Genomic DNA, 19,811 nt, shown 5'->3' on the forward strand with positions numbered 1-19,811 from the left:
CACATTGATTTATTAATAAAAGTTGCAATGAACTGTCTTAACTCAGTGATTATATTTTATTGTGGACTGCAAACGATGATGCAGCTTAGCTTTCCTTGCTTATTAGGAAGAAATCTCATGGTGCCAGGTCTAGGCTGTATGGTGGGCATAGAAGTAATTACTTTCAAAACTCCTCTAGAAACACTGTCTGGGCAGTTTGGAAAGTGTGTGTTACAGTTGACAGAGATTGCATGCCAGCATGCACATATAAATATCACTTTGAATAGCATAGGACACATGCTGTAATTAATCAGTGCACGAATACTATTCTACTTTCTTAAACCGTGGGACTTGCATTTTCTCATTTATTGGATGGTAATGTCGTAAACAAAGAACTATATATTACTGTCACTGGATCAAATTGGTGTAACTACATTTAGTGAGCTATTGAAAGAAGACATTAGTGTAACATTTTCATGACAGTCTTTATTCAATCCAGAGAGTATATAACAGCAGGTTATATTTTGATTGTTCCAAGAAATAAAGTGCTTCTTCAGTATCAGTTGTTAGTCTATATGGTAGACTTTATTACTGAAGAGAGTCCCTTTTTCTGGTGAATCTGTTGGACTTAACAGATTTGCTTTATCGAAATAGAGAACGTTCGAAATGACAAAATGAAATGGCTTTTGTTTAATATTAATGACTGACAGCAAATGAATGCTCTGTGGAGTTCTACATTGGGCCAATCCATAATTTCGTATTTATTATAAATTGTTATAATAATAAATTAGATTGGATGTAATTATGTCTTTTTTGGGAAATGTGACAGAGTAGATTTTGAAGTCATTGCTGTACCACATCTGATAAACACCTGTATGTACGTGAACTAATTTCATAGCTGGAAACAATTTGTTTAACATTAGTTTTTAGCAAGCAGTGTTAGTATCGGTTTATTGCCTTGTTTGCTTTGATAATAATGAGTGTGCAGCTGTGCTGTTTTCATGTGGCAAATCTGAGCTCGTTTTACCACTACTTTGATATCTGAAATTTTTTGTACCTTGCAGTGCCCAGGTTTCAAGTTGGACGCTGATGGGAAGCCTGATCCTACAGCAGTTGTACCATATGCAGATGAGGCCAAGTTTGTCGTGGAAAGCATGTTGCTTCAGAGGGATGTTGAAATTGTCCTGGAATCTGTCAACAACAACAACTTTGTTGGCAGCATCCTTCACCCGGTGTGTGAAGTCATTTATTTCTTCCTGCAATTTTCTTTTTAATAGGTTATATTAATTTTTTTCAATATTATGAAAAGGAAAGTTGGCACTCACCACATAGCGGAGATGCTGAGTCACAGATAGGCACAACAGAAAGACTGTCCTCTTGTTGTGCTCATTTGCGACTCACCGTCTCCAGTGTGAGTGAGTGGCAACTTTTTTTCATGATATTGTTACATTCCATCCTGGATTTTCCATTGTTTGATATTCATTTTTTCATCTTACAAAATCTCACTTCTTATTAAATAACTCAAGTTCAAAATTTGTTGTTACTTCTTGGTTTCTTTTACTAATGCAATAAGTGTGCAGTTTTCAAATTTTTGAGTTTTTGTACAAATGAAATTTGTCTTTTCTAAAACACGTGGATGTTCTGTTTCATTTTATTGCAGAAGGGAAATATTGCTGAAGTCCTCTTGAAGCAAGGTTTTGCACGTTGTGTTGATTGGTCAATGGCATTCATGACAACGGGTGCTGAAAAGTTACGGGCAGCAGAGAAAGTGGCAAAGGAAAAAAAATTACGCTTGTGGAAAGATTACCAAGCAACAGGTCCACAGGTACAGTATGAACAATGTGTGTGGCTTCTCTGAACGCCAGTGCACTGCCAATAAAATCTTAATTGTTGTGAATCTGTTTATAGGTTTCTGGAAAAGAAAAAGAGTTTTCGGGAATTGTAGTTGAAGTTATGAATGGAGATGCCTTGAATGTTCGTTTACCTGATGGCAAGGTTAAAAAGGTGTTTCTTGCCAGTATTCGGCCACCAAGGTCAGTTCTTCCTTCCCCACTGTTAAGTTTTCTGACTAATGATAGAAACATAATACTTTTTTACATCACATCTTAAATAATGAAGATTAAGTTCCTGGTATTTATCATTGGAAATAATGTGGACAGTTTGCTTGCAGGCAAGCAGATGGCAAGACAGATGATGCTCCACAACAGAGAAACAAAGTTTTCCGTCCTCTGTATGACATCCCATGGATGTTCGAAGCTCGTGAATTTCTTCGGAAGAAACTTATTGGGAAAAGGGTTAATGTTGTTGTTGATTACATTCAAACAGCAAGAGACAACTTTCCTGAAAAAATATGCTGTACAGTAACTATTGGAGGAGTGTAAGTAGATAGTAATTTTATCTGAAATCATTATTTTAATAAGTTCCACAAAATTGAGTGCTTTTTGACTTACAAAAAAATTTAAAAAATAATAAAATTGGCACAGAAATGTAATAATTGTGGTGTTTGATGAACCTTTGCTGAGTAGACTATTCAAAGTATTTAATAATAGTGCTGGGAATACTTACTTAATTTTACAGGGAAGATATTTTTTTAGCAATTTTTTGCCATTGGTTAATTGTGCCTGACTTGGAACAAAAACAAGAAGTCAACATCACACTAGTTAAACAGGGTAACCCATGTCCGGACATCCTGATTTAGGTTTTTCGCGATTTCCCTAAATCGCTCCAGGCAAATGCCGGGATAGTTCCTTTGAAAGGGCACAGCTAACTTCCTTCCCTAATCCTATGAGACCAGTGACTTTGCTGTTTGGTCTCCTCAGCCAAACAACATAAACATAAACACAAACATAAACGGTAATAGGAAGAGAAGCATAGTGTACACAGAGGTTTTACTTTACTTTCACATCATTGAAAGTTCTTAATTGAATTTAGCTGTAAATATTGTGCCAACAAAACCTTCAGGATACATAATATTATCTGTCAGATCTCCAGCATGAGAGAATTAGAGATTCTGTATTTAATCTTACCCTCGTGCATCTGTAAACGAAGGTGTCTCCTCTTTTGTTTAGTTATGAGAAACATATCATTAAATTTACAATTAACCTGTTATCACAGTGTGTGATCAAACTTTCTACTTATTTCTGACAAAATTAAAAAAGATATGCCTCTTAATTGAAGTGAGGAAACCTATCCAGTTGGAAGAAAGAATAATAGCAATACATTTTAAAATACATCAGTGTGGCAGCAATTACATTGAAAACGGCAACAGTGTGCGATGAGAATTAAGATCCTCAGAGTAATCTCATTCATACTCAGCCACTGCTAATTACCTTGTTATTGTTAGTTCAAAATTTATTATGCAATTACTTAGACATTCTGGTTAGATGTAAGAGAAGGTGTGAAGGCCCAAATTTTGACAGGTAAAATAAATATATAAATAAACTGTACACTCAAAATGTTCATCTGACTCCATGTGTACAATTATTAAATGATCATTACCTTTACTGAATTTTCTAAAATACTGCCGTTCTACCATGGTTTTTTTTCCTGGTGTGCAGTGCATGATTGACAGATTTTTTTTCAAATCTTTGGCGGTATCTTCCCTAATAATCTTGTTGGTGAGTGCTCAAACTGTACTAGATTTTTAAAATTATTGCTGTCGGCACAACATTTGATATGGTCTTATCATTTTAAGCACATCTTGGGAGCTTTATCAAGAATAATTGTTGACAATGTAGGCACATACGTGCAAACCAATACTACTGACTATCTTCTCCCTTGCCAAGAAAGAGCTGCCTGAACTTTTCCCACTAAATGTTTGATGAACTTGCTTCAGACTTTGTCCAGTATCAGAAAAAATAGTAATAATAACAGATAAAATGTTAACTGAGCAACTGTAAGAAATGGAAAACAAGCAAAATCTTGTTGCACAATAAACAATCCCACATGAGAACACACTGTCTGAAACTGAAGCATAGTGCTGCAGTAAATATTGTGCTGGGGGGGGGGATGAAGGTTTGGTTTGGCAGCTGCAGGGGATTGCTGTGGGTAGGGGTCTCCTGTTGAGTTTAAAGTAATTTTGAACAAAATACCATATTTACTCAATTACTAGATAGTTTTTTTTCCCAAACTCATCAGCTGAAAAATTCAGGGCCGTCTTCTGTTGTTCAGAGTGAACTAGAATTTGTAAGGCTAGGTAAACAAACAATACTCGTGCTCGTGATTTCCTGGTAAGCTGGATACAGTAATGACTTTGCTCAAACAATCACGTGACATATGACTAGCATGGCACTAATGCATGGGATACATGAGAAACTGTGAAATAACCACTATTACAGACTACAGTCTTTTGATCTGCTCAAAATTTGACAAGTTTGTGAAAAGCAAGAGAGCATAGCACTAAATTCTTTTATCTTACAGAGTCTTATTGTATTTGAACAGGTTTGCAGTAAAAGTTCTCAGACATGTTTGGATACCATTTACAAACATTAATGGTACTTTTCAAGTAAAGGTGATATTGAAAGATAAAAATGTTGTCCTTTAAAAAACATTACTTGATTCCTAATGCAAGTCATTATTTTATTTGGTTACAAGAGACTGTTATGAGATACCAATTGGGTTACAATTGAGGTATTTGGTTTCTGTTCATGTATTAGAATACTGAGTAAAAGTGTTAACATCTTTCAATCGACAATGATGGTGTCATTCAGATAAAACAAGAAAGATAATTAATACAGAATAAAATGTCTAAAATACAAAATAAATTATATTAAACTAATTGTCATCAGAAGAATAAGTTACAGTGGCAGGACCTGCTGTGGAGATAGTACCAACAAATATCAGTCGATTGTGTGATGAGTGAAAATTTGAGAATAGAACGGGATCGTGATTGCGATCTTTCATGTATGTATTAGTTGGTGGTGTTATAAATCCTCGAAGATATTTCAGTCAGATTCACAGTTGCTCAAGCACGGTGCTACAGAAGGTTCAGGAGAGGAAACAGTGACACCCAGCTTTGCTGAGAACAATGATGAGTATGAATTGGAGTGGTGAGCAGGCAGCAGGTTGCATCGTGCTGCCAACCAACAGAAATCTGTACTACATAGTATGGAATTTTATGAACACTTAATGCTGTTTAAACTGCAGTTTGCCTGAATCCTTTTGAAACAACTTCAAAATTGGACAAATTCACAACATTAGCATACATTTCTGCAGGAGACAGAATAGTCTAAATTATTGCAGCAATGTCGTCAATGCTTACCTAAGGTATGATGGGAGTGAAAGGGGGTATGTCAGCTGCTGGTTCTACATAGTGAATGAGGCAGACTGTATGTTAGGAAACAAGAAACATTGTAACATTCTCACATCAGTATAGAAGTGAAATCCAATAAGTTTCCAGCACCCAAAAAAAAAAGGTCCCACCATAACTGCAACCCCGGAAATTCAGAAATTGCAACACTTTTGAAACAGCCAAATATTTGTGACAGGGTGATATAGAAGGTAGGTTCCAAATGTTTCTGGCCAGACTCCTTTTTTTAATGTTTTAAAAATAAAAAATAATGCTAGTTTTCAAGTAAATCACACTTTATGATTATCGAACTACAAAAAGCAAAAACATGCAAAAAGATATACAGTGAAGCCCAATTTTACGTTTTCATATGGTCCAGCCTTAGAAAATGCAAAATTAAGGAAAATTCAGACTTGAGGAAAATGTTAAAACCCCAAAAATACGAGCAAAACTACGTGTAATTGGCATATGATTAAAAATAGCAATCCTTTGTATACAGTTTGCCTACGTGGAGGTAGTTAAGTGAATGTTTATAAAATAATGTGTGGTGGTTGATTTCATCAGTTCTTAAAAAAATTGTGTAACAGCACTTAAAAACTCATGGAAAAAATTGAAATTAATATCTGGGTACAAGCTAATCGAGCTATTTTTTCTAACATGCTGTGACCACAAATTATATTTTCAAAACACGTGTTTTTGGGATATCATCCTTTTGTGCTCACCCAGAAAAAAGCAAAAATTGATGAACATGTGGAATCAAACCAAACTCATCAGAGCAGCTAAATGGTTAAACCATAAGCATAAATGTGAAGATCTGCTTAATGGCAATCTTTGTCACCATTGCTGTTATTATTTAATGCTTTTCTTAAGAGCTGCAGTTCATATGCCCACCATCAATAATGTTTTATTTTAAGCCTGATGAGAGAAACACACACATGAAAAAATGTGTTTACTTCCTCAGTTGATATTACTAGCTTATAGAAGTCTGCCGGCCGAAGTGGCCGTGCGGTTAAAGGCGCTGCAGTCTGGAACCGCAAGACCGCTACGGTCGCAGGTTCGAATCCTGCCTCGGGCATGGATGTTTGTGATGTCCTTAGGTTAGTTAGGTTTAACTAGTTCTAAGTTCTAGGGGACTAATGACCTCAGAAGTTGAGTCCCATAGTGCTCAGCGCCATTTGAACCATTTATAGAAGTCTGGTCAGTGATTTTTATGTACAGTGTATAAAATGTAAATGTGAAAGAAAACTTTACACCCCACATTGTAGATCGTAAAGACTGGCAGTGGTGACAGAGGGCATGAAGCAAAACTGTAGCACCCGATGCTACAGTTTTGCTTCATGCCCTCTGTCACCACTGCCAGTCTTTACGATCTACAATGTGGGGTGTAAAGTGCATACATGAGTAGTGTATGTATGTGTTGCAACTGTATCATGTCGGATTTGAACATGAAAGTCTTTAAAATGTGCTGTCGCAAAACCCTTGTTCTATTTCCATGTGATGTCTGTCATAGCACATAATCTGCATGAAAAGTATATTTTCAGCAATTCACAAGATGTTTTCATCCCTACCTGCATTCCCGTTTTTAGAGTGTCACTCCCCCTCTCCAAACATCCAGTAGGCGGCTTATTTTACATTTGTTAGTGTGGTGTGGTGGCTGCATTGTCTATTGGGTGATGTAACAAGTCTCCAGCCAATAAGAGTCCACTAGCCAGAATGGGGGACATTTCCTTGATTACTCAATTTTTGAATTTAAAAGTTTGACAATTGAGATTATTGCTGAATGCATTACATTGGAGATTCATGCAAAAAAATGAAACTGAGTTGTAAGTGGCACAAGAAGAGGTGGTGGATGGGCCCCTTCATCACGTATTGGCTCGGTCTGGAACACTTGGTGTCGACTGTCTTGTTTCTCCATTACTGCTGCAACCTAGCAGTAGTTGTATTATAATTTAATGGTGAAGCTCAGTGTTGCAGGATGTGTCGGCAGCACTGATCGTGGATTATGTCAGCATTTCCTCTATCATGTCTCCCCTATTATCTGTGATGGCCTAAAATACTCCAACTCTTCCATCACCTGTGGTGTGAACCACGTTTCTTTTGTGCCTCTTATAACTTCTTCAGTCACATAAAATGTCAGTAGGAAGGAAATGGGATGAAGTCAAGCCAGATGTCAATTAAGATCTTAGAATTAAGGTAAACCTTACTAGGAAGATGTGTAAAATCGAGGAATTTTCAGTATTGACATTATGGGTTTTTCACAGGGGCTATGAATGTAAAATCGACCTAAAACTGAATATTTTCAGGAAACCAGATAAAAAAATCAATATCATACCTCAATGAGGAACTTGAAACTATCAGCACAGGGCAGTACCACGTAGAGGAACTATGGCTCAAGTTTAAAAGAATAGCTGATATGTAGTGGATAAATACGTACATAGTAGAAACCCCTTATATTGGAAGGGAACCTCCATAGTATACAGTGACTGTAAAGAAACTTCCAAAGAAACAGTTTACTGCACAATAGGTGTAAAACAAAGTGTAAGGCTATAGATAGAACACTGCTGAATGAAATGCATTTGGCTGGCAAGAGAGCAGTGTGTGATGCCGTCGGTGACTATTGTGATGTCTCCAATGACTGCCATTGCAAAATATTGTCAAATGGTCTTACACAGAACCCAAAGAAATTGTAGTTGCATGTAAAGGCTGTTAGTGGCTCCAAAGTTAGTGTCCAGTTCCTAGCGAATGAGACAGGAACAGAAACTGAGGGGAGCAAAGCAAAAGCTGAAATGCTTAACTCTGTTTCAAATGTTCCTTTACAAAGGAAAATCCAGGAGAATTGCCCCACTTTAATCCTTGTACCACCGAAAAGATGAATGAAATAAGTATTAGTGTCAGTGGCGTCGAGAAACAGCTGAATAGTTAAAACTGAACAAAGGCCCGGTGGAATCCATCAGATTCTACACTGAATTTGCAGCTGTGGTAGCCCCTCTTCTAACTATAATCTGTTGTAGATCCCTTGAACAAAACACCATGCCCAGTTCTTGGAAAAAGGCACAGGCCACACCCATCCCCCAACAAGGGTAGTAGAAGTGATCCACAAAACTAACATCCAATGTCCTTGGCATCTATTTGTTGTAGAATCTTAGAACAGATTCTGAGCTCAAACATAATGAGGTATCTTGAACAGAATGACCTCAATGCCAACCATCATGGACTTCGAAAACATCAATCATGTGAAACCCAACTTGGCACTTTCTCATGTGACATACTGAAAGCTTTGGATCAAGGCAACCAGTATTTCTTGATTTCTGAAAAGAATTTGACTTCGTACTATGCTTATTGTCAAAAGTACAATCATCTTGTACTACGTTACTTTCAAACTAGATGGCATTGGCTTGTAGCATGCAGACACAAAAAACGTAACAAAACACTAGCTTGGTGCCAACTTCATCATGTTTCGTGTTTATTGTTGAGTGTTGTGAGTTGTTGATCTTTCGGAATGTCTCCCAAAACAAAGTGAAATTAAAGTGAGCATGAGAGAAGGAGAATCAAGGATGCTATAGTTCGTGGGTTGCCATATGATGACTACAGTGGGAAAGCAGTTGCTGGAAAAATTTTCGGCTCTGATTGCAGGTAAGGCACCATTCAACAAGTTCAGTGTAATATAAATTCCATAGTGTTTGCTACAAGCTTTACGATTACTTAATTCCAGATGCTGAATGGAATACTTCCAACTTATCAATGAGGATGATCACATCGAGATACTTTCATACTTTTTAAACATGGGGAAAAAATAGTCAGGATATTTATCTACAAGGATCATTCATCATCCCAACATATTTCATTTATCACTTTTCCAGATCACATCTGGAATTGTAAATCCTGACAATGGTCAGAACACTGATCATTGATCAGACAATTAATCCAACATGGAGAGTCTTCTGACGAAAGAATCCACAGTCTTGGATAAACAGCATCGTGGGTCCAAGATAAGACACCACTCGGATATGGTGGGGTGTCGCTTAGAAGATTGTGATGAGTTGGAACACCTGGCAGCCCAATAGACAAAAGGCAAACAGATACTTAAATTCAGCGAACCTGGAAAATTTGCTTTCTTTGCAACATTAAATATAAATTCAATAATGAAAACTGGTAAACTGAAACACTTAACAGGCATAATTAAACAACACAAAATTCTAACAGCCCTTCAGGAACTTCGAAACATAGGTCAGGACCCATTTGAATCTGGGGGATACTGTCTCTACAAAGGACCTCTGGGGAAAAAGAGTAATAAAAAGTGCCGTGCAATTGGGAATGGGATTTCTGGTTCATGATACTCAGTGGAGGACTTCTCGTCAAATTCGCCAAGAACAGCAACCTTAACAATCAAAACACAGAACAAAATATACACACTGATTAATGTCTATGCACCAACAAATGACAAAAACATGAAAGATAAGGAAGGAAGGGAAATATTTTGGGAAGAACTGGACCAACTAATATCAAACATCCCTGACATTCATATTAAAATCTTGCTAGGAGTTTTCATTGGAAAAATTGTGAAAGAAAGAAAATGTCGCACTGCTGTTGGTAAATGGCCGGCTCATAAACTGAAAAACAAGAATGGTCAAAGACTAATTGATCTTTGCATAGATCATGGACTTTTTCTCGAAACTACAAGATTTAAGAGAAGACCGCACAAGTTAATGATACAGAAATGCCCTAATGTTAAAGACCTTCATAGGTAAATCTGAGAGCAGATTTTTTATTCTTTATAGATCGTCAGTATGGATAGCAGACGGCAAACAAGCAATTTAGAGGTTCTGACCTCAGTACTGATACGCTAATGAACGTACCAGCAGAAATTTAAAGTGATCCAGAGTCAATTGCTTCAGACATTGAAAGTGAATCAGATGAAATCGATCAGCAACCACAACTTACTGTACCTAATGAGAACATAGTTCATTGTGTGTGAAAGTGTTTCTGTTGAGAGTGACTCTGTTCGCATTAGTGATGTCAACGACAATGATGTGTGTGATAATGTAGAACTAATAGAGCATATAGAGTGGGTGCAAGACAATACTTGCAAAAGGAACTATTGAATTTTCACGTAAATAGGGTTCAAATATTCTTTGTGACAAAACAAACTCCATTAAAATATTTGGCTGCTTATTTGGTGGTGGTATACTAGATATTCTTGTGTTTCAAACAAATTTATATGTGACACAGAAACTTGGAAGTTCCACCAGTTTCAAACCAACTGAAACAGAAATTTATTGCCATCAATTTATTAACGGGGATCAAAAAATGTCCTTCATGTAAGAATTATTGGTCTTCGGATTATTTGTCTTCTGACCCAGCTCTCCGTGATTCATACATTTCAGCTCTCATGCCTCGGAAAAGATTTTCGTGGTTGCTAGGCCATATACACGTGGATGATGATGATGATGATGATGATGATGATGATGATGATGATGATGATGATGATGATGATCAGCAGCCAAAAAGTGAAGGAAAAGGTTATGACTATTAATCATATGTAAAAGATAGATCACGGATCTTTAGCTTAAAACCTATTTTTTTCCCTAAGCTCCAATTTGCATATAAGTTGATACTTACGCGTTTCATGACCAACTAAACTGAATACCGTTAGTTCTATAGGACCTAAAATTGCGTATTTCGACGTTGATGCCTAATTTTGCCTATTTCGGCATCAAAATCCTAAAAAGTACCTATTTTGTTAATCTGACTTAGAGTTCTTGTGTTTTCAAAGATTAGAAAAAGGACGCAAACTTACGGCTTTATGTCTCGTTGAAGGCGAAGGTCGTTAGACTGTTTGAGACTGTTTACAATTCCTTTGCTTGCCTTACTACCAACAGCACTCGGCACGGTTGAATGGTCATCCATCCAAGTACGCGCCGACCGCGACAGTGCTTAACTACGCTGAGCGAATGGGAACCGGTCAAAGATTTGAGTTACACATTAGAATCTAACGTGGGAGTACTAAACGTTATATTTGGAAATATTTCGTTCGTAGGATTCTGGCCAGCTGTGTATTTTCGCAAAGAAACTGTTTCATAGGCCTTAAGCTGAGCACGGATTAAAAAATCACAATGTTATTCGTAGACGCCCTCTACAGCTAAACTACTGCCCTTCGCGCATTTTCTCGCTGCTGTCTACAGGCATTCCTATCAAACTACTCCGTTTCATGAAAGGTATTATACGTGAATTTTCCAGTTCGAAAAATAATTTGCCAGTAGTGAGATGTTTTCATCTGAAGCACCGGTAGATGCCATTCGCCTGTTCAGAAGGGGCGGCCATCTGTCAGGTGCCATATGTCCAGCAACGAGTACTGTACTTCCCCTACAGCTTCAAATGTTTCAAATGGCTCTGAGCACTATGGGACTTAACATCTTAGGTCATCAGTCCCCTAGAACTTAGAACTAGTTAAACCTAATTAACATAAGGATATCACACACATCCATGCCCAAGGCAGGATTCGAACCTGCGACCGTAGCAGTCTTGCAGTTCCGGACTGCAGCGACTAGAACCACATGGCCACCGCGGCCGGCTCCCCTACAGCTCCCAAGCACCGCAGGGGGGGGGGGGGGGGGGGGGGGGGGGGGGGGGGGGGGGAAGGCGAAAACAAATCAGTACATTGTGTAGCAACCGATGTGTTAAGTGTTACTGACGTTCTAAGTGCAAAATAAATTCTAGTTTCTATGTGAAAATACTATGCCATGCCGAAAACAGCTAGTTCGAAGTCTACTCATATAAGGCAGTGGCTGCAAGATTTTCCGCACTATACAACAGATGGGAAAAATATTTCTGCTGAGCTTGCAACAAGGAGGTTAGTTGATGTTTTTCTTAGACTTCTTATTTTCCTGTCACTTATTCTTTTTTATCGCTATCCTTTAGTAATACGAAATACTCTTTATATGCGATTCTAAACTGCATTTCCCTTTTCTCTCGTATTAGGTTTCGAGTGTTAAGAAAACTCACTTAACTCAGCATGCAGATGGAATCGTACATAAAGTCAAAATTGAAGCAAACTCTCTAACCTATAAAACTGGTGAATCCTCCGGGAGGGGGGAAACAAAAGTTCTGCAGTGATTTGTGTCTTGGACTTGTGGCAGCAAACATCCTCTTTCGAAAACCAGAAAATTTTCAGAGGTTTTCTTGAAAAGTACTGCCATCAGTCTATTCTTGCAGTCAACTTTACGTAAGAATTATGTGGATTCAGCTTACAATGCTGCATTGCACAGAATCCGAGATGATGTTGGAGAATCTTGTATATGGATTACTGTGGCTGAAACTACTGACAGTCTTGGCCGTTACATTGCAAACCTGATTATTGGCAAGCTAGATCCAGATGCTCCATCCAGGGCTCATTTGATTTACTCAAAACAGCTTGCAAAAAATAACCAACAAACAATAGCACAGTTTGTGAACAGTGGGCTTAAGGTGCTATACCCAAACGGAGGGGATGAGAATGAGGTGCTTCTGGCCGTCACCGATGCTGCTGCATATATGATAGCAGCCTTTCAACTATTAAAAGTATTCTACCCATTGATGCAGCACGTAACTTGCGTAGTGCAAGGGATCAACTGCATAGCAGAGCAAGTAAGGCTACAATTTCCTAAAGTAAATAAAGTAATATCTATGGTGAAGAAACATTTTTTTTAAGGCACCATCAAGAATACAGGCATTCAAAGAACAGCTTCCAGATGTCCCTCTGCCGCCAGAGCCTGTTGTCACCCGCTGGGGTACGTGGCCGATAGCAGCAGAATACTATAGTACGCATCTCTCAGCTGTCCAGAAGGTGGTTGAAAATATACCAGAGGATGCTGCATACGTAACTGCAGCAATGGAGTTACTCAAAGATTCTTCTTTAAAACGGGACTTACCTCACATTAGGGCCCCACTACACATTTATGGCAAGAATAATTTCACAATTAGAAGGCTCAGGGAGACCTATCTACGACAATATTTCTTTGCTCGAAGAAGTCAAAATGAAAATTAATGCAGTGCCAGGTGAAGTAGGGGAAAAAGTACGGGCAAAAATGCTAACGGTTTTGCAGAAGAACACTGGCCTGAAGGAGTTGTGTGCAGCTGCCGACATACTTAGTGGAAAATCCAACACTCCGGACTGCAGCATTCCTGTCCAACATGTGCCGAAAATGAAGTACGCCCCTTCTACATCTGTTGATGTAGAACGTTCTTTTTCAGTGTATAAATTGATTCTGACTGACAAGCGCATCAGTTTTTCACTAGAAAACCTAAAAAAGATTTTGGTTATTTATTGTGAAGCCAACTAAGGTCAGAATACGTGAAACTACGAATGTATTAGTTAAACCATTGCCTCATCTTTTTTACGGAGATCTTTGTCTTGCAGGAACTCAAAAAATATTTGGAGTTATGTTCAACATTAATGGTGTAGATTGCTGTGCTCTGTAACTGTAAATATTCATTCTCCTTGTTTTAATGACTAATAAGAGTTCATGCTGTCAACACTGTGTATTTTAACTTACGTTTATTTTCTCTGCATCATTTTTATTAGAGCCTATTTTAGGTTTTATATAGCCTAAATGAGCTACTGAAGGAGCCTATTTTAGGTGCCTAAAACACACTTTTTTACGACCTAAAAATCCGTGGTCTAGTTACGATAAACTGTGACGATATGCCCACCTGCCGGACTATCTAATGCTGTCAGCACACGGACCGTGCTGTCGAACGTTGACGTTGAGTGTGCCAAGTTCAACGTGCTGCTGAACGCTCAGGAACGATGTGACTCGGACATACAGTATGTGGGCCCCAACGTGGTATACACGATCACAACGCACTCCCGTGGCAGTTGAAGGATGCTTCTAGTTCATAAATCACACTGTTTGCTCAACAGGCGCACCTAAAATTCGCATGCTAGCTCTACATTTACTCCATTGTCCACGAAAAGGAAAGTACCGTGTCCAGTCAATAAGGACACAGGCTTATAAAAGTTCCATTACAAACAGTGCATTACAAATTTGGAATACTTCTCCGCATAAGAGAAACATTATTTCATCATTCCCACATTTTAGTAAAACCCCAAGGTCAGTCTTACTTGATCACTGTTCGTACTCAGTAGCAGAATCTTTGCAACATGTAAATCACAAAGCGTAAAAGAAAAAGGAGCAAAATATCTTTATACAAGTAGCACAAGCTGTCTTGTAGATTAAGCCAATCAAACAGTCACCCCTCAAAAAAAAGGTGATCTTACATTTACATAACATCAAATATTATAGTATATATTTATATTAATCTAATAATAAACTATCAGAACCTAATAAAAACACAAATTTTAGGAAAAAAAAAATGGTAGTGCCATGGGGCGAACTGCCGCACCACCCAACAACTCATTAGAGGACAGTGACGCTACTCACTATGCTAAACCAACACCACGCCATGTGAACTTAATCGTGTTATCTTAAGCCTCGCTGAAAACCTTAATTGTAGAAATATTACTAATTGAAATTTAATTATAACAAATTGTACAAAGAACAATATGTTTTGGGTGCATCTTCAGTGTGTCGCTGCCTTCAAATAGCCTACTCTCGTAATACACAAGTTACAATAATTCTTTTGTCACAAATATGATGTTTCTCGTTATTTTATTGGAAACGAATCACACAGTTAACAGGTTTTCCAGTAATTCTCAATTTGCTGGTGCCCAGAAACGGCAAATATAAGTATAGGCTTGAAATGAATGCCAATATGGCGCCTCACAACTCTGCACTGAAGGGAGACGGCGTGCGTGTGACATAGGTGGCGTTGTGCCCTCTCATTGGTCAACACTCAGACGTACGCTCAGAATATCTGACTTGCCAGATATTGTTCTGCACGTTCGGAAAGACTCCCGAACGTGCTATTCCGCGCTATGACGTCAGAAACTCGGCACGCTCAACGTTCGGCTGCACGGTCCGTGTGCCGACAGCTTAAGCAAGACACTCTTAAAAATTATTTGCCAACAGAACATCTTGCTGTGGATGAATCTATGATTTGATTCAAAGGTAGGTCAAGCGTAAAGCAGTATATGCCACAGAAACCTATAAAATGTGGATATAAATTTTGAGTACTGGCAAATGAAACTGGACACTTTTCCAAATTTCATATCTATACTGAGAAACTTGGGCGGGCGCGCGTGCGCGCGCGCGCACACACACACACACACACACACACACACACACACACACACACACACACACACACACACGACTACAGTCTCAGACAACTGAAATCACACTCGTAACAATATTGTTACATTCCATCCGGGATTTTTGATTGTTTAATGAGATGACTACTATTATTGGTATTTGAATGGTCTGTGATGTAAATTGTCTCAGATTTTGTTTTTGTATGCACTTAAGTGACAGTGTTTGCTTAAAAACAAAATAAGGTGGGAAAGTGCATTAAAACTTGCATATGACTTTGTGCCAAATTTGGTAGCTGTCTGTTAGTATAAACAAATTTAATACAAGCAATCACGTGGGATACCTAGTATCTCGAATTGTTCCATAATAGATCATTAGGGCTGAAAAATTTGTTGCAGAATAACTGCCTTGTGTACCATCTACCATTAATGGCAGCATACCAGTAATAGCCTGTGGGGCAACAGAATGAACTCCACAAACAGTATTCAGGCATTAGTTTCTATTCCACTTTTTTCGAGCAAAACTCATAATTTCACCACCACATGCTATTCACAAAAACCAGCCATTGCAAAAACGACAATTGCACGAAACAGTTATAAAATCTTCTAAAACTAGTCTTGACCTTCAGTGGTAGCACTGTGCTTACTGACTGGAATGTTCACTCCTAACAGCAAAGCACGATACTGGAAACACTGGCAGTGACCAATCAAAATTACATTTTTAGTGACATTAAATATCTGCCATTATACCAATTTTAAAATTAGGCCTTTTATTGATTGTCTACATTTTGATAATACAAAAAGAAATAACATAAAAGACTAGTGTACATTAATTTGTATCTTCACTCCCTTTTTTACCTACCGAGTTTGTTGTTTGTGGATTTTAATCATAATCAGTCATCATCCTAACAGTACAGTTGTGAAATTTATATCTTCGTTGTCATTGATATTCCTCTGTTTCATCCAAATATATTGATACCTGAAGGGCTATGGTGGAACCAGAGAACACAGCTAGTTTGACACACCCTCTTTTGTTCCCATCATACTTCATGGTGAGCGTTGACAGCATTCTTGCAGGAAACATTTGTCCAGTTTCAAAGTTAATTCAAATGGATTCAGGCAAACTGCAGTTTAAACATGATAGATATTCTAAAAAGCCGAAGTATGTGGTGAAGGTTCACGTGGATGGCAGCACGCAGTAATTTACTGCCCGCTCACTACTCCTCTCCCTGCAAATCATCGTAGCTCTCAGCCAAGCTGGTATCACCGGTATCACTGTTCCCCTTCCAGTCCTTCCGCAATGCTGTGCTTGAGCAACTACTGTGCAGGTCTTCTATAACACCACCAACTAATACATATATTTAAAAAATGCAGTTATAATTCAGTAAAATTCTCACTTTCGCTCGCCCTGCAATCTAGTGACAGTTGGTACTCTCCCCATGACCAGTCTTGCTACTGTAATTTATACTCGTAAGAACCAGTTATTAAAATGGTTCACTTCAGTTTTTTGTTCTAAAGCTGATAAAAAGGTGGCAAGTTTTTACCCTTATTCTAATATATGTGAACAGCAACTGATTTCTCATTTGTAACCCTGGCAAATCATTACAGTGCCTTGTACTTTTTTTTTAAGGGTATGTTTACGTTTCAATGTTACTTAAAAAGCACCATAAATTTTGCATACCATGTACATACATGTATGAAAACTTTTATTGCAAACCTGCTCAAATACAAGAGTTTGTAAAATGATAGCATTAAATTCTATGAATTCCTGAGTTTCAGAAAATTGTCAAATTTTAGGCAGAGTAATAGACTAATGTGGTGGCTAGTTCCTAGTTTGTCGTGTATCCCATGTGCTAGCACTGTGAGAGTCAAATGTCACAACATTGTTTGAGCAAGTTCAGTACTGTATAGAGTGAATCAGTGTATCAGGAAATCTCGAACCTATTAGAGTGCGAGTATCATGTGGTCTAGCTATCCTACCAAATTCTTGTAAATAAATCAGCAAATGACCTCAGTAGTGAGGCTTCATCTAAAAATGTAGAATGAGGTCTCTGTCACTATTAAACAACGTAAAAAATTGACACCCAGCAGCAATAGTGTAGTATGCAAATACAAGATGACGTCGTAGTTTTCGAATGAAGAATTTGGGGAAAAACCTCATCTTATAATGGAGTTAATGCGGTAGAAGTGATTATTGTAAATTGTCGATCTATTTTTACAATAATCACCTAAAATATGTACATTTCTGGACACGTTATGGTATTATGCTGCTATGAAGAAGATACTGACAGCTGCTAGGCTAACTTCTGAAGATGACAAATTAATTTGTTGAAACTGGTAAAGTATAATAAAAATATATTCGCTTCTGATGACTGAATTTTATTTTGGAAAATTCTTAAGAAATCATTGACGGAAAACACACTTCCAGAGACTAGACAATTACGAGCAATAATGACAAACAACAGCAGCGACGACTACTGCTGATTTAAACTGTAATCAAACCAAATTACAAGGATATTACATATGAAAGGTTGCATTATTATTGAAGTTTTAATTGTCACACAAAAATATAGAATTAATTTATGAAATTGTTGAAGCTTTGTTGGAGTGTGTTTGCATATTCCCTGTTGGCTTGGGTCTCAGGATCTTCAGCAGTTGTATGTTGGCGAATGCTTCGAAGGTTCGCCAGCATGAGTGGCTGACATTATCACAGGTTAACTTTCTGATGCCAGCAGTGGAGGTTAAGCCTTGAACAACACGTTACTTGTGTTGACGAAATGTCAGAAAACTACTTAAACAAATGTTGGCTGAAAAGCCAGAGGCAAAAGCCAATAGGCAATACACCAATTAATTTATTGTTTGCAAATACATTTACACAGCCCTCATACGCTTTGAAGTACCTGCACTACAATAATGCAGCATACAGCTAGAGGGACTGAAATAAAATGGCATAGCCCATTCATAAAGTGCAGAAGTGCTGCACCATTTGTTTTGTCCCCTCTAATGATGCTGTGATGGGGTGATTTCAGTATGTACATGGACTGCAGTGAAAGATGAAATTCTGCCAGGATCAGAATTGAAATTAAAATGACAAATATTTGGAGCATGCTTACTAATCCATAACACTCGCCAAGAAAAATAAGAAAGTACCTAAACAGAATTGCTCTCCCATTCCTGGGAATGCTCTTTAGATTATTGTGTCTTCTGTACTGCAATAAGTAAGTTGGTGGATCACAAAGAAGTACCTACTTCAGAAATAAACAGCCCCCCTCCCTGCCCAAGGCCAGAGGGCCCTACAAGGGCTGCCAGCGATTCTTCAATTTTGTGAACTCCAGATTACTTTTTGAAGTCATTTTACAATTAAACCTTTCAAACAGTCCAAATTAGAAGCAGGCTCCAGGCATTTTTGTTTGCCATTTTCTACTCAGTTATAGTGCTAATGTGACTCACTGCTTTCTGCAATGTCTGATGGAAGTTCCTCTGCAATGGGTGTTGGAACATAGGCTGTTGTGGGAAAGTCACTCAACTTTCAGCCTATTTTTTCTGTCCAGACCACCAGCCATTTAGGATGATTAGGGAATGACTGGTCCATCAACTCCAAACTGAAGAAAGCCACATCCTTCCAGTAACCAACCCTGTATGAGAGAATAGCTGTGGAAACAGCATACAGTCACTGCCACAAAACTAAATGTCACGCAGCTTTAAATATTCAGTTAACATGTAGGTGGTTTGTGTACACCTCTTTGAAGCTAATGTTAGGAAAACAAACTTGGCATACAAATCTAAATTACATAACTAAAACCATTTAGGTATAACCTCATTAAATAATTTATGAGAAAACTGATAATTCAATAGAAGTTAAAATGATTCATAAAAATGATCTAACGGCAAAAAATAAACAGCTGATCATTGGCGAGTAGGTAAGTCCTACTACTGTTTTGGTGGAAAGCAGGCAAATACTCAAACAGCAATGCTCCTGACTGTGTAGACTAAACCTGTTACCTGCATTTCTTTTGAAATACAGAAAACATGCTACATATAGTCTGGGTCCTCCCATTAAATCTGCTTCCCTGATCAGATTATGAACTGTCCATCCCATTAAGTCCTGTCATACAAATTATTGACCTCACTGTGAACTGCTACCAGGTGTGAATGCTCAGTTCTTGAGAAGTTATCAGATTGAAAAGGCCAGCTGCTTGCTTCCGAACATAGTCTGAATTGAAACTTCCTGGTACATTAAAATTGTGTGGCGGACCAAGGCTCGAACTTGGGACCTCGCAAGAGAGCTGTGAAGGTTGGGATGGTAGGAATCGAGGTACGAGCGGAATTGAAGCTGTGGGGACGGGTCGTGATTTGTGC

At 38.2% G+C, this 19,811-nt stretch overlaps 1 protein-coding gene across 1 annotated transcript in view; it reads left to right on the top strand.

Annotated features, from left to right (window-relative positions):
- The window catches only part of LOC126188991 (staphylococcal nuclease domain-containing protein 1), an 89,907-nt gene that overhangs the window by 17,124 nt on the left and 52,972 nt on the right, over positions 1-19,811 (top strand). The window contains exons 6-9 of the mRNA XM_049930786.1: positions 1,044-1,211; positions 1,640-1,804; positions 1,888-2,012; positions 2,150-2,356. Of these exons, the coding sequence (XP_049786743.1) occupies positions 1,044-1,211; positions 1,640-1,804; positions 1,888-2,012; positions 2,150-2,356 (665 nt within the window). The remainder of the gene's footprint in view (positions 1-1,043; positions 1,212-1,639; positions 1,805-1,887; positions 2,013-2,149; positions 2,357-19,811) is intronic.

The sequence above is a fragment of the Schistocerca cancellata genome, chromosome 5 (assembly GCF_023864275.1).
Source record: "Schistocerca cancellata isolate TAMUIC-IGC-003103 chromosome 5, iqSchCanc2.1, whole genome shotgun sequence".
NCBI classification, from domain to species: Eukaryota; Metazoa; Arthropoda; class Insecta; order Orthoptera; family Acrididae; genus Schistocerca; species Schistocerca cancellata.